We start from the raw sequence: 15,927 nt of genomic DNA, 5'->3' as shown, positions 1-15,927 counted from the left end.
CATAAACCCACGTAGTGTGGTTGTGCATCCATTTCTCCAACCATGTGTGCTTACTCACATCTTGACCGTTCACATGTTTTTTCTATATTGACTTGTGTATCATTTATTTCTTTTAGATGACTTGTTGCTTAAGAATTTATTGTCCAAGTGACAATATTTATACAACATATACTCACTTAAAAAATATCACAGTGATATAGCATTTGTTTTACCTTGCCTTGAAAATTTCTTGTCCTAGATTTGTACATTCATATATTATTGAACTCTCACGATTATCACTCTTCTCCATCTTTTCTACCCGGCGTGGACACGCCAAGTGATCTCTGCTGCATGAATCCATGGGCTCGTTGTTATGTGTCATCAACCAGTTTCATACTACTGAATATATGCACGATGATACTATTAGAGCAAACTACATTTTAAAGTAACACATGGACGTTGATGCATCTCAGTTAGAGGCATGTTAGTTAACACTGGTTCCCCATCACTACATATTCAATTCTATAACAATGAATCAAAGTGCACTTTTCTTCTTTTTATTAAAAAACTATAAACATGATATTATAAACTTAATTAGCTATTTTTTTACGCCACAGGAGTACGTATAAAAATAGTTATATTCCTCTATTTATTGTACATATGGATATATAAAATAGATTTCTCTTAAATATAATTTGTAATTAATGTATGAAGATAATCCCTAAATGTATTTTTTATGTACTATGCGCAAAGATAAATTTGTGCCTAAAGCAGAGTTGTATTATTTCTGATTTACAGATTTGCAAAATAATCAAGATATAACATATTGCTCAATTATCAATAGGTTTTCTCAGTTATATCTAATGGATAAATTCATATATTTTTGTCCATGGCTATTTTTTAATCTTTATTATTTGGTGTAGCTACATCCTCGCCTCAAGGCCAGTGGGCTGAAAGGGGAGATATCTTGAAGGCATGGGTGGAGCGTCGTGTGCTCCCACTGCAAGCATGGTCGACCCTGATTTATGAGTATACAGGGCCAGAGCGCAGATGTAGCAGCAAGCAGGGATTCTCTTTTGAGAGGAGAGCTCAGAGGCGGAGTGATATGTGTCCAACGTGTCTATAATTTATGAAATATTCATGCCATGTTTACAATAGTTTTATATGGTTTTGGTGCACTTCTATACTATTATTTTGATGGACTAACTTATTAATCTAGTGCCCATTGTCAGTTCCTGTTTTTTTTGCATGTTTTTTATTTCATAGAAAAAACATGCCAAACGAAGTCCAAATGCTATAAAATTTACGGAGATTTTTTTGAAGTGCATATATATGTGTGTGTGTGTGTGTGTGTGTGATTTTTGGAAAAAAAAATCAACGCAAGACGGTACCCAAGAGCCCCACAAGACAACAGGGTGCCCCTACCCCCCTAGGCGCACCCTGATGTCTTGTGGGCACATCATAGGTTGGTTGGAGCCCTTCTTTTGCCGCATGAAAGATAACTTCTGGATAAAAATCTCCTCAAAATTTCAGCCCAATTGGAGTTACAAATCTTCGGGAATATAAGAAATGGTGAATGGCTGCGAAAACAGTCGCGGAAAACAAAAGACAACAGAGATCCAATGTAGGGCAGAGCTCCCTTTCTCATCAGAGGGACAAGGAAGAAGGAGTGGGCTTCCCTCTCTCCTCCGGTGGCGATGGGACGCCGCCGAGGACATCTCCTCCATCAGCATCACCACCAACTTATTCTCCGTTCTCATGGTGATGTGTGAGTAGTTCATCCTCGAGGCTGAGGGTATGTACTGCTACTTCTTGAGTTTGCGTTGGTTTTTCCCTTGAAGAGGAAAGGGTGATGCGGCAAAGTAGAGTAAGTATTTCCCTCAGTTTTGAGAACCAAGGTATCAATCTAGTAGGAGACAACGCACAAGCCACCGAATATCTGCACAAACAAACACCAACTTGCACCCAACGCGATAAAGGGGTTGTCAATCCCTTCACGGTTACTTGCAAAGTGAGATCTGATAGAGATAGATAAATGGTAAAGTAAATATTTCTGATATTTTTGGTTTATAGATCGGAAAGTAAAATACTGCAAAGAAAGTAAATAGGAAACTGATATTGTAGATCGGAAAATTATATGATGGAAATTAGACCCGGGGGCTATAGGTTTCATTAGAGGCTTCTCTCAAGATAGAAAATATTGTGATGGATGAACAAATTACTGCCAAGCAATTGATTGAAAAGTGCAAATTTATGATGATATCTAAGGCAATGATCATGAATATAGGGATCACGTCCGTGTCAAGTAGACCGACTCCTGCCTGCATCTACTACTATTACTCCACACATCGACCGCTATCCAGTATGCATCTAGAGTATTAAGTTCATAAAGAACGGAGTAACGCATTAAGCAAGATGACATGATGTAGAGGAATAAACTCAAGCAATATGATGAAACCTCATCTTTTTATCCTCGATGGCAACAATATAATACGTGCCTTGCTGCCTCTACTGTCACTGGGAAAGGACACCACAAGATTAAACCCAAAGCTAAGCACTTCTCCCATTGCAAGAAAAACCAATCTAGTTGACCAAACCAAATTGATAGTTCGAAGAGACTTACAAAGATACCAAATCATGCATAAAAGAATTCAGAGAAGATTCAAATAATATTCATAGATAAGCTGATCATAAATCCACAATTCATCGGATCTCAGCAAACACACCGCAAAAAAGTATTACATTGAATAGATCTCCAAGAACATCAAGGAGAACATGGTATTGAGAATCGAAGAGAGAGAAGAAGCCATCTAGCTACTAGCTATGGACCCGTAGGTCTGTGGTAAACTACTCACGCTTTATTGAAAGGGCAATAGAGTTGATGTAGAAGCCCTCCGTGATCGAATCCCCCTCTGGTAGGACGCCAGAAAAGGCCCCTAGATGGGATCTCACAGGTACAGAGGGTTGCGATGATGGAAAAGTGTTTTCGTGGGTGCCTATGGTGGTTTGGGCATATAAGAGTATATATAGGCGAAAGAATTAGGTTAGGAGGAGCACGAGGGGCCCACAAGGGTGGGGGCGCGCCCTACCCCCCTGGGCACTCCCTCCGTCCTAGTGGCTGCCTTGTGGCTCCTCCGACTTCATCTCCAGGTCTCCTGGTTTCCTTCTGGTCCAAGAAAAATCATCATGAAAGTTTTATTCCGTTTGGACTCCGTTTGGTATTCCTTTTCTGCAAAACTCAAAAACAAGGAAAAAACAGGAACTAGCACTGGGCTCTAGGTTAATAGGTTAGTCCTAAAAATAATATAAAATAGCATATTAATGCATATAAAACATCCAAAACAGATAATATATAATAGCATGGAACAATCAAAAATTATAGATACTGTAACATCCCAAAATTCTAAATTTTGGAATGTTATATTAAATAAATAGTTTTGATTGTTTGTTTGATTGTGGTGTGGTTGTTTGTGTGAAATTGAGTGAAATGTGAATCTTTTTGAAAGTTAAATGAACTAGAGTCGTCAACCCGTGCATTCGCACGGGCTAGTCAATAAGTTTGATGCATTTGTTTTGGCATAAATAATAACTATCATGGAAGGAAAAAAGTGAAACACCCATCCATCCACTTCACCCTGAAGCACATGTACGGTGTCTCAATTTTTTATTTTTTATTAGTTCAATTCTAAGTTTCAAAATATGATTAGAAGAATGTCTTATAACTCTTAGGATTTTATTTTGTTTTTCTTTAATTAACCTCTTGCTTCTTTGTATACCATATATGTGCCCGACAAAATAATTATAATTTATTTTTGTGATGCTTATGTTTTTTTCAGTGTCAAAGTCATGACATACTATAGAAATTTGAAGCAAGTCAATATGGAGACAAAAGAAGAGAAGATTTATTGGAAATATATATGAGGATATCTAATTTGGTTAATCCATGACATTGTTTCCCATTGGACCCTAGAAGCATGACATATTGCATTTATGCATTTCTAAGGATATAATAAGCGTGTCAGCTAAATTAAGTGGATACATTTAATCATTTATATGTTTAATTAGCAGTGAGTATATTATATCAAAATTATTATTTAGCTGGATTACATGTGTAAAAGTAAATTTGGTTTCTTAGGGCAGAAGTAGATTAACTCGTAATAGAAAAACAAAATCATAAGATTCTCCGTCGTGTTTGGTGAATTTTTTTAACTTTTATTGTGTCTAAGTTAATAATGAGTTAGAAGGATATAAATAGGTTCATATTGGAGGGAATTGGGGGTTGGGTATTATGTCATCTAACCATTTGGTACTTTGGTGAGCTGCCACTAAGAAGAACAAAGCTTTAGGGGCCACTTTAATGGGTTCATGGTATGAACATGGATTTACTGTAGAAAAGTGGTCTACTTATTGGTAAGAAAGAATGTCAACTACTTGTTAGCCAAGTAGTTATACTACGCAAAATGTTGTTTCACATATATCTATATATGAATTATATCATTGTTCTAGTTACCACATAATTTATTTAGTACACAAAAAGGGTATTTCATATGATGTTTTCTGAACTGTGAGTTGTAGTTGCGTAAGATGTTCACAGGCGTACCTGAAAGTCAAATACTGCTTGTGGATGAATGTAATATATATGTGCATTTATAACTTCATATAGGCTCGGAATGCTTTATATCGTGTACTCCCTCCGTAAACTAATATAAGAGCGTTTAGATCACTACTTTAGTAATCTAAATGCTCTTATATTAGTTTACAGAGGGAGTAACAATTTGAGCTAAAGAGCGCTATGGTGTTGATAGTCATCCTTGTCGATACCCTTGGATTTCCGTTACTTAGTTCATGATGAGTGTACACTTCCTGTGCTAAAAATTCTCTCCTCATAGTTAATTTCACATACTTGATTAGCTTCGTTCCTACATACTATTCCAGTAGTCATGTGGGCATCCTTCCAACCCCTAGGCACCAAAGAGCCATGTGTCCTTGCCATGAATGTGCTGCAGCAAAACACAATGCATGTGAAGTCGATACATGAAGAGCTTCAATTTTGCCACATGTACTAACATAAAAAGGTAAATTATAGATCAACCCTCAATAGAAAAAGGAAATTATATATAAAACCTATTAAACATAGGTGTTAATGTTGTCATTGTAACCTGGTCTCCATGCATCAACCGATGGTAGCACATGCCTTTAATGTGTTTGTATCGAGAGTACAGATTAAAGACCTACTGATCACCGAGCTAATTTAAAATTATCTTTAAGGTGAAGGTGGTGGTGCCTAGCCTCCATGGATCACCGATGGAAATGTCTAGCTGAAGCATTCGGTGCCTGCATGTTGAAAGATTTCTTTATACTCCAAGTGACACACGCTTGACCTAATATATTAAAGATAAAACATGAAATCTCACACCTGCTTCGATAACAGTACTTTATTTGGTATATGTAGTAATTCGATCTTCTCCAGCCCTTATTTATTTGGTAACATGGCTTACTCTAAAAGGCTTAATTGTATTTTTCATCACAAAAATATTATCTTTCTTGTTTCAGTAACAGTGCAAACAAAAACTTTGTGTGCTTGCCAACTCCACCGTCTACTACTCAGTCACATTAATCTATGATGATATTGGGCAAAAAGTAGAAACCTGAATTTCTTTTTGAGCTCGGCTAAAAAAATAAAGAAAAGGTGTTTTCAGTTCCATAAAAACTGTACATTTAGACGTGTACTCCGTAACTTTAAAGTTTATTAGAATTTATTTTGTATGTTACACTGAAATGTTAATTAAATATTTTTTTGGTCCTATATATATACGTAATGGACATTTACATGTAGGAAAAAATCAGGATTTTCCAGCACTTTAGAGTGATTTGATTTATTTATTTTTTTGGAAATTTTTGCCTATTTGTAGCTTGGTATCAAAATGTTCGCACTCTCGACAGCAATTAACCACACAATTATCTTCGAAAAAAACTAACAAAGAGAAAGATCTGACATGACAATGTAACATCGTTTAACAAAATAGCAGTCCAAGACACTATGTGTAAAATACATAGACATGAGTCATGCATGTAATATGTTATCAGTTCCATCCATAAACAGCTACAGAGATAAAACTGTACATCTATTAAAAAGCAGCGAGTACCTTTCTCGAGTATGAACCATATATGATATTATCTCTGGACAAAAAGATGTTGTTGCTACTATTCTTTCTCCAGCAATAGGACATCAACCCTAGAAGCAGTCCTCCAAAAAGTATGGCTTGTCTCCGTCCACCATGTGTGCTCGCCTGCGTGCTTTGGATCTGTTCTACTATTCAAGGGAAAGCAACTCAGGTATCACGCAAGCTCCTTAATTAAGCAGTTCTTCAGTTATTCTTCTGGAGCTCCCTAAGGAAGACGCTAGTGTATTATGAAATCTGAATCCCGCTATGATAATACACAGGGTCTCCTTTGCTATGGTATCGGTTTTAATTTGCATGATAAGAGAATTAACGTATCATAATTCATAGGACATGATATACCTATCAAATTTCAGACCTGAATTGACTTGGACACATCCGAAGCATCTCACCATCCCGCGTTGACCTGCACCGTAACGCTCATAGTTTCGAGGCCATGAGATGTTACCTTCTGCGCTGAAGCACAGCTAGCGCCAATCAGCAGGTATATGCAAAGTGGTGCCATCTCACAATCCGTGATAAAAAGCTCGAGAAGATCATTGTAGTTGGCTAGCAGCAGTAGTCAAGAGAGAAAGGAGCGAGATGGGAGTTGCACAGAAGAAAAGAAGGCTGACTTTCACAAAGAGGTTGATCAATTCCGGCTAGATGCGCTAGCATCTTAAGTAAAGTACATGTAACAGATGGATTTCGTCCTGCCGCTTACGCTGCCAGTATTTGGCTAGACCAAACCTGCTTGATTACATCAATTACTTTACCTGCCAGCATCTCGACATCTTCTACCCAATCCTCTCCACAACCTCATGTTCCTCCGATATCCTCTGCTCTACACCTTCCCCGTTGACCTTGCTCAAGCGGGGAGAAGCAGGAACGCATGGACTGTTCTCTGATCTATCACTTGAGAGTCCACCCACGTGAGGAGCACCCAGCCAGCGGCCGCCTCTTGCCTCCGCAACTCCATGGTCTTGTCAGGATCGAGATGCCGCTCCCCGCAAGGAGCAGCCAACCAGCGGCCGCTTCTTGTCTCCGCAGTGCCATGGTCCTTGTCAGGATCGAGATGCCGTTTTACTGCTGCCCTAGATTGGTTTTCTAAAATCTGCGCTATGTCGTTTTTTCTTAGATTGCAAGGATTATACGGGTGGATCTGCACCTTAATAATTCGGTCCCACCAGATTAACGGCTCGTAAAATCTAATTAACGTGGTAATTTTTTGGGAGTCTGTAATTAGTATAGGTATAGATAGATAGATAGATAGATGCGCTATGTTGTTTTTTCTTAGATTGCAAGGATTATACGGGTGGATCTGCACCTTAATAATTCGGTTCCACCAGATTAACGGCTCGTAAAATCAAATTAACGTGGTAATTTTTTGGGAGTCTGTAATTAGTATAGGTATAGATAGATAGATAGATAGATGCGCTATGTTGTTTTTTCTTAGATTGCAAGGATTATACGGGTGGATCTGCACCTTAATAATTCGGTCCCACCAGATTAACGGCTCGTAAAATCTAATTAACGTGGTAATTTTTTGGGAGTCTGTAATTAGTAGATGTATATAGATAGATAGATAGATAGAAGGGAATAAAAGGACTTTCCCAAACTTTCATTTTTGCATTTATGATCTCCATGAATTCAAATTCATTTCATCACAAAACCCTAGAGAGAAGATGATATGACTTCTTTCATTTCAACAAATGAAAAGGGTTTTTGAAAATATTTGAATTTCATTTGGAAATATTTTCGAATTCGGAAACTTTAAGCAACTCAATGATTTTCATGAGAGAAGATAAAATGACTTCTTCAAAACATATGAAATATGAGTTGGAAGTTTAAAAGAATCAAATTTAAAGTCCCTTTGAAATTATTTTCAATTTGGAGTTATTTGGGTTTTATTCAAATTATTTCTCTCCGAAAATAAAATATACAGAAAATAGGGTAAAATATACGGGATAGATTGATCACCATACTGACTTACTCTTATTATTCGCCTTGCTATATGGGATGGTAAATCTGAGTGACTTACCTATAGTAGAGAGATGGCGATATCAAGCCTAATTGAACCTTAGAATGGTATGACAATTTTCCTTGTACAAGGCAGCTGTTGCCAATCGTAGGTCATACGGTGAGAATGAAGCCCAGACCTGTTTTCTGCAGGGACCCAGTCAAATTGTTTGATGACCACCATGAGATATCGATAGTTGTTTAGTATTGACGCCAGACCGTCAGCTAAGAGCTAATTTTTTTTAAATAATAAAGTTTTTTATTAATTTTCATAAATATTACGCTGGCTAAAAAATTTTCAAAAATAATACACCGTCGGCCCGCTGCAGGCCGACTGGGCCTAGTCGGCCCACAGCAGGCCGATTGGATTCCAGTCGGCCTACAGCTGGCCGACTGGCCCCTGTCGGCCCACTGTGGGCTGATTGCGTCCTGTCGGCCCACTATGGGCCGACTGGAGCTAACTGGCTCGCTTTGGGCTAATTATTTTTGCAAAAAAAGTAGGCATAAAAAATATATATTTAAAAAATGTTAATCATGTAATTAAAAAATGTTAAACGTGTATAAAAAAGTGTTCCTGATGTATACAAAAAATGTACAATATATATGCAAAAATGTTGACATAAAAATATGTTTTGAAAAGTGTTAAGCTTGTATTTAAAAATTGTTAAATGTGTGTATAAAAAATGTTCCTTATTTATACAAAAAATATAGAATGTGTATGAAAAAAAGTTGACACCAAAAACTTATGCATGTGGGTGGTACACTGTATGAGACCGGTCATCATGTGGGTGGTCTCTATGGCTATTTGTAGTATAGTTAATAAGTCGTTTGTGTGTATAGGAAATGTTAGTGGCATTGTTGTGGCTTATTTGGCTTTTCTGAACTCCCTTCTTCTGAATTATGAACAAGACTTATAGGTAACATATACATGGATCGATCGATAGTGGTTTATCTCTTTCAGGCGCTCGGCCGAAAGATCGTTCGTCTTTCTTCTTCTTTCCAGATCGACTAGCTAACGTCCTCACTAGATTGGTATATTTCTTTTGGATCGCTTTCTTGCCTTTTGAGTTGCATGCAACTGCGACTTAACAGTACGCTTTATACACTTTAATGCCAGCTAGCATATAAATAGCCCATCAATCTTTTGACTATGCACAATGCATACATTTTTTTCTTGAAAAAGGAGGTTGAGACCCCTGGCCTCTGCATAAAAAATGATGCACACAACCATTTTTATTGAATTATTATTAAACACAGCCTAACAAAAAGAAGGGCATCGCTAGCCATCAGACTACTGGCAATTGCATCATATCCAACTAGTCCCAAGCCCTTGGATGAAATACGATGAATGTTCGATCGGCTAGTAGACCATGAGAGCATCAAGTCACTTCATGCCGGACGATACAACTTGGGGTTTCTCAAAATCATCGCTAACACGGTGATTACAATGACAACTTATAGGTTTATCAGAAATTATGACAAGGGGCAAGATATCTCAAGAGTGAGATTTTCTCTCCAACGATGGAGAAATGTTTTTAGGGCCCTCTCGGTGTGACAACATCCATCATCGTATGGCCAGACACAGGTGACTTGGTCACAAGGATGTCGGAACATTACAACTTGGTAGTATTAATGATTGCCGGGCCCTGTCCAGCTGAGTACAGAGCGACGAGTTTGGCACTCGACGAAGATGTTGCCGAGTTTAATATGGCTATACCAGGTTTCTTTGAAACTCAGCATAAAGGGCTATTCTAGTAGTGATAGTGCTTCATGACGGACATAGTCCATAACTGCTAGTTGATCCCAGATTACATGTTTCTGAACCGCAAACAAAAATAGAAAATATCATAGAATACATTTTGCAGTCAGATGTTGAAAACTGGAAATTGTCAACAGAATGAGGATAGTTTTTCAATTGTGTATGTGTATTAGCTTGTATACGCACTACCAACCGGGGTATAAGTAGCTACATATGCATGTGTTGTAATTGTGTGTACACCATGCATCTTTTAAACTCATGTAGTATAAACTATTTTGCTTACTTATAAACTTTCCAATAAATGTATTAATGTGAATTTGGTCACATGTGTGCATTGTATCTGCAAAAGAATTTTGGGCGTGCACCGACCTATAGGGGATTTCCATCCACCACATAAACAATTATTTACACTTTGAAATGTGTTCTAATAAAATATTACCTATACTCTTCTAAATGTGTGTTAGTCATTTTGTTCCACATATAATCCAAGGCGAACATTTGTGGTGGTGTCCAAGGGAGCGACATGCTCTACACCATGTTTGACACATATAGTACATGATATAGGCCTGGTCTACTAGAAATCATAGCAGACGTCACATGCCATGCCATGAGCGCCTCAGAATAAATTTTTCACCTTGCAGGATCTTCCATATAAGAGCACCAGACTGAAGAAGGTGGTGATGTCGTCATATGCCATGCCAATGTCCATGGGAGCAGAACACTAGCGGGGCTTCATCGAGCTAGAAACATTGCCTCCTTTCATGGACTATGACATTTCATCAAAATTGGCGCATCTACCGTTGTTTTCTGGAGCTTTTTCGTACCATTGCATGACGTCGGGGCGTGCTCATCGATGATGGGCAGCGTGGCACGTTCTATGATGAATGACCACTACTTCAGGAACCACCACCACCAGATGATGGCCACCCAAATCCCGCCATTGTAGCTCTACCAGCACCAACAACGACAGCAGCAGATGATGATACATGCGGGTATATATCACGGTTTCATGGTCGGGGCTGAGCCTATGAGTGGACCGTTGTCGACGGTGTCACAGGAGGACGTCGTAGCCGGGGCTGAGGAACAACTACCCGGGGAACACCACTTCAACACCAGTTGGTGGGACCTCATTGGTGATGAGATAATCCAAGACAACATATATACGTGTGTGCAGGAATACATTTGGAATAACTAATGACCAGACAACTAGTCGATATGTGCCAACCCGTATTGGTTTGCGCCGCATTTTATTTTTCAGTGCCACCTTGAGAGAGTTTGCATGCATGGCATGGCTTGGCATGCCTCTCTTGTGCTAGTTTTTAAATTATGTGTTTGTTTATTGGCTTGTATATGCACTACCCACCGGGGTTTACAAAGCTACATATGCATGTGTCGTGAAATACTAGCAGGTGTACATCATGAAACTTTTAAACCCATATAGAATTAACTATTTTGGTTAATTATAAATTTTCCATTAAATGTATTAATATGAGTTTGGTCACATGTGTGCATTGTATTTGGAAAAGAATTTTGGGCATCCACCATATAAACACTTATTTACACTTTGAAATGTGTGCTAATAAACTGTTACTTAAACTTTTAAATGTGTGCTAATAATTTTATTCCACATCTAACCCACAGCAAACTTTTGTGGCAATGTCCATGGGAGCCACATGCTCTACACCATCAGTTTGACACATGCAGCATGTGACACAGGTCTGGTCCACATGGTCAGTGTTGGTCAGCGCCTCCCACCGGTTTGGTCACATCACGCGGCATTAAAGCAGGCTGCTGCGACGCAGGAAGCTAATCGGCCCGTTGGAGAGCTATCACGGGAGGGTTGTTTGGTGGGACCTAGGTGTCGGACGCTTATGTGAAGCGGCCCGGACGCCCGCGCAAAGCTCATCCAGTTTGGTTCTGATTTGCGGGAAAAACGGATGTCCGGACCGGTCCGCGGATGGATGGGGTACCGCGTTTAGACCACTCAGTCCAGATAGATGCGAGCGGCTTGAGGGCCAACTTTGAAGATGCGCCATGATTACTACTCCCTCCGTTTGGAATTACTTGTCGCGAAAATGGATGTATCTAGACGTATTTTAGTTTTAGATATATTCATTTTTGAGACAAGTAATTCCGAACGGAGGGAGTAGTAGTTATTGATGAGGGATGGTTTTCCATATAAATGTAGTTGGCTGTTGTTCCACCGCGTGTATAGTGTTTCCAATTGCTAAATGTCGTTTGTTGATGGACGGGAGGTAGGGAGAGAAAGACGTGACCATCAGTTAATCATGTTGCTATTAGAAACCATGATCAACCATCAGTTAATCATGGTGCTATTAGAAACCATGATCAACATGCATGTTGGGTTATTTTTACAGGATGGGTGCACAGAATGGCCAATAAGGAGGGAGCAAATCAAAGATGTTGGCATATACTCCTTCTATTCCAAAATAGATGACTCAACTTTGTACTAACAGAGTATATATATAAACTAAACATATGTTATGCCGGTGCATTTGAACAAAATAGAATAACAAATGTACACATATTTCATCTTGACTTTGAATTATTGCCAAATAGAATAATGAATGCACACGCTTTGCATTTGACTAGTTATTAACTACAACAAATAGCCATAGCAGCCATCCACGTGATGACCGGTCTCATACAATGTTCCATCCTCCGGGTGCTTCACGGCTTCTAGACATGCATAGCAATGTTGAGTGTCGACACGAATCTCCATGCCACGATAGGGACCACAAATGTCCTTGCCCCTAACCCCACCTACATATAAATTGACATGAATTACTAGCAAAATAATTAAGAGGATATGTATGAGCTCGGGTTGGCGTAGAACTAACCAACTCCATTTTGCCCTTCCAAAGAAACTATGGAGGTGGGTATACACGTATCGCTGCCGCGCTCGTAATATACCTCCGCGAACAATAACTCCTCCTTTGAATTCTCCAAGCTGCTTTTGGCGGTGAAGTTTACATGACCATAGAAGCCTCTTTCATCCATGATCGCCGTGCTAGTGTATATGGCTCTGACGAGCTCATACTTGACCTATATATTAGCATATATATGTTGAGGCAAAAAGGACGAAGAAGTTAATTACGAAAATTGCGTGTACATAGACATACAAAAAAGTAGGGAGCGAGGGTAATTAAATGTTTTTGGGGTACATATAGTTCGTACTACCTGGTTCTGGTCTTGGCTGTTGTAGTGGTCGAGCGCGGCGGTTATGTACTCGTTGGTCTGGCGCTCGAGGTCCGCCGCGGTGAGACCGCAGTCGTCGTCCTCGTACATGGCATCAAAGGCCGAGGAGTCGCCACCGATATTGTAAGTGGGAACATTACTGGGATTTCTAGCCCAATAATCGTGGTAATCATCGGAGAGGCCAGCGGGAATGTAATCGGCCATGCTCCCATACCTTATAGTAGGTTAATAATAATTGGATTAATTAATGAACGACTTTAGTCGATGGAAAAGCTAGCTAGTGTGTACGAGGAGGAGGCAAGGCTTGAGGAACTTACTGTGGGTAGCATTCGTACGACGGCGAGGTAGGAAGACGAGGACCCTCCTCGTCCTGGGGTTCCGGCGGAGGAGGGATCATCTTTGAATTATCGGGATTTCTAGCCCAATAATCATGGTAATCATCGGAGAGGCCGCGGTGGCCGGTGCGAGCGGGAATGTAATCAGCCATGCTCCCATACCTTATAGGTTAATAATAATTGGTTAATTTGTGAATGACTCTAGTCGATGGAAAAGTGTGTACGAGGAACTTACTCTGGGTAGCACTCGTAGGACGGCGAGGTAGGAAAACGAGGACCCTCCTCGTGTTGGGGTTCCGGTTCCGGAGGAGGGATCCTCTTGTACAGCACACCGCCGCCGCCGCCGCCCCCAGTATCAGACATGGACGCTAAGGATTTCACTCGCCTCCGGTAGATCCGATCGGAACCCAAAGTGTTGCGAGAGAGAAAGAGGGGGTGCTAGTTTGGCTTATCTCTGTATATGTGTATCGATCTATGAATCAACCGACCTATCCGGTGTATATGTAGACGCGCGCGCGAACTGATCTGATTCCTGACTCGGAATCGATGAGATCTCCGGCCGACTCCGCCTCCTCTACCTTTTTTCTCTTTTCCTTTTTTTCTTTTTTAGAACAACTCCGGGCCCTCTACCAATTAATTACTAACTAGGTTTTTTTAGGTCATTAATTACTACTGTAATTAGTAATCCTCTGCAGTGCAATCGGGCTGGGCTGGGCCGGCCACCTGATGAATACGTCCGTGGCACAACAACATGGTTGAAAGCAACAGTACGTGAAATATACATCTATCTAACTTTTCTTCTTACCTATGACGATTGCTTCTGACTAAATAAAGCAGGCGAGATTTCTCAAAAAAAAATATCTAACTTTTCTTTTTTTGCCGGGGGAAAGCATTTCATTAACAGACTAGATAAAACATACTTATCTCACATCTAAGTCCATCCCCGTACGATCAGTTTTGTGCTTGATTTTTTGTGCGTTCCTCTGTCTGATCTCCATCGAGAGCCCGTGCCCACTCGTGTTGGCCTGTTCTTGTCGTTGTCTCTGCATTTTTCTATTGGCCTAATGTGAAGCTCATTAGTCCCGGTTTGTATTTGAACCGGCACTAATGTAACCATTAGTGCCGATCCCAACGGCTAGGCGGGCGGCTCACATTAGTATCGGTTCGTGGCTAACCTTTAGTACCGGTTCACGCCACGAACCGATACTAAAGAGGTGGTGGCGGGCTTTTGTCAGGCTGGAGTCCCACTAGCACCTTTAGTACCGGTTCACGCCACGAACCGGTACTAAAGTTGATGATTTCAGGGTCATTTGCTAATTTTCAGCTCATTTACTGATTTTTTTAGCTAAATGACCCTGAAATTGAAATGCACTACAAATGAACTCTGAAAAGGTTATAAGTTGGCATGGTATCAGCATTTCACCCATATAGCATGTGCAAAAAAGTAGAGAGGGTTACGACAAAAACTGGATGCACTTCGTGTGCAAAATGGACAATCTCTTTTGAAGTATCAGGGTTTCGGACGAAAACTCATCTGTCACAAAGCCGTTTCATTTTTTCACTTGTTATAACTACAGACTTTTTGTGCGTTTAGTATGCATCACTCAAAGCCACGTCATCAACTTTCTGACATCATTTGCTATTTTTCATGCATTTACTGATTTTTTTTGAGCTAAATGACCCTGAAATTGAAAAGCACTACAAATAAACTTTGAAAAGGTTGAAAGTTGGTATGGTATCAGCATTTCACCCACATAGCATGTGCCAAAAAGTTGAGAAAGTTACGGCAAAAACTGGATGCACTTCGTGTACAAAATGGACAATCTCTTTCGAAGTATCAGGGCTTCGGAAGAAAACTCATCTATTACAAATGAGTTTCATTCTTTTAATTTATTACAACTCCAGACTTTTTGTGCATTTAATATGCACCATTCAAATCCACATCATCAACTTTCAACCCTTTCTGACGTCATTTACTATTTTTCATGCATTTACTGATTTTTTTGAGCTAAATGACCCTGAAATTGAAAAGCACTACAAATGAACTCTGAAAAGGTTAAAAGTTGGCATGGTATCAACATTTCACCCACATAGCATGTGCAAAAAAGTAGAGAGGGTTACTGCAAAAACTGGATGGACTTCGTGTACAAAATGGACAATCTCTTTCGAAGTATCAGGGCTTCGGAAGAAAACTCATCTGTTACAAACGCGTTTCATTCTTTTAATTTATTACAACTACAGACTTTTTGTGCGTTTAATATGCAGCATTCAAAGCCACATCATCAGCTTTCAACCCTTTCTGACATCATTTGCTATTTTTCATGCATTTACTGATTTTTTTTTGAGCTAAATGACCCTGAAATTGAAAAGCACTACAAATGAACTCTGAATAGGTTAAAAGTTGGCATGGTATCAGCATTTCACCCACATAGCATGTGCAAAAAATAGAGATGGT

At 39.6% G+C, this 15,927-nt stretch overlaps 1 protein-coding gene across 1 annotated transcript; it reads right to left on the bottom strand.

Moving 5' to 3' along the window:
* Positions 1-12,382: 12,382 nt before the first annotated feature.
* On the bottom strand, positions 12,383-13,953 carry LOC123160718 (uncharacterized). The gene is made up of 5 exons (XM_044578563.1): positions 13,708-13,953; positions 13,455-13,634; positions 13,120-13,351; positions 12,780-12,984; positions 12,383-12,702 (listed from the first exon to the last, which is right to left on the bottom strand). The coding sequence occupies exons 1-5, from the start codon at positions 13,833-13,835 to the stop codon at positions 12,539-12,541; spliced, it is 909 nt and encodes a 302-aa protein (XP_044434498.1). The 5' UTR covers positions 13,836-13,953; the 3' UTR covers positions 12,383-12,538.
* Positions 13,954-15,927: the final 1,974 nt, after the last annotated feature.

This window comes from Triticum aestivum, chromosome 7B, assembly GCF_018294505.1.
Source record: "Triticum aestivum cultivar Chinese Spring chromosome 7B, IWGSC CS RefSeq v2.1, whole genome shotgun sequence".
NCBI classification, from domain to species: Eukaryota; Viridiplantae; Streptophyta; class Magnoliopsida; order Poales; family Poaceae; genus Triticum; species Triticum aestivum.
This window is presented reverse-complemented; position numbering and strand designations above follow the sequence as displayed.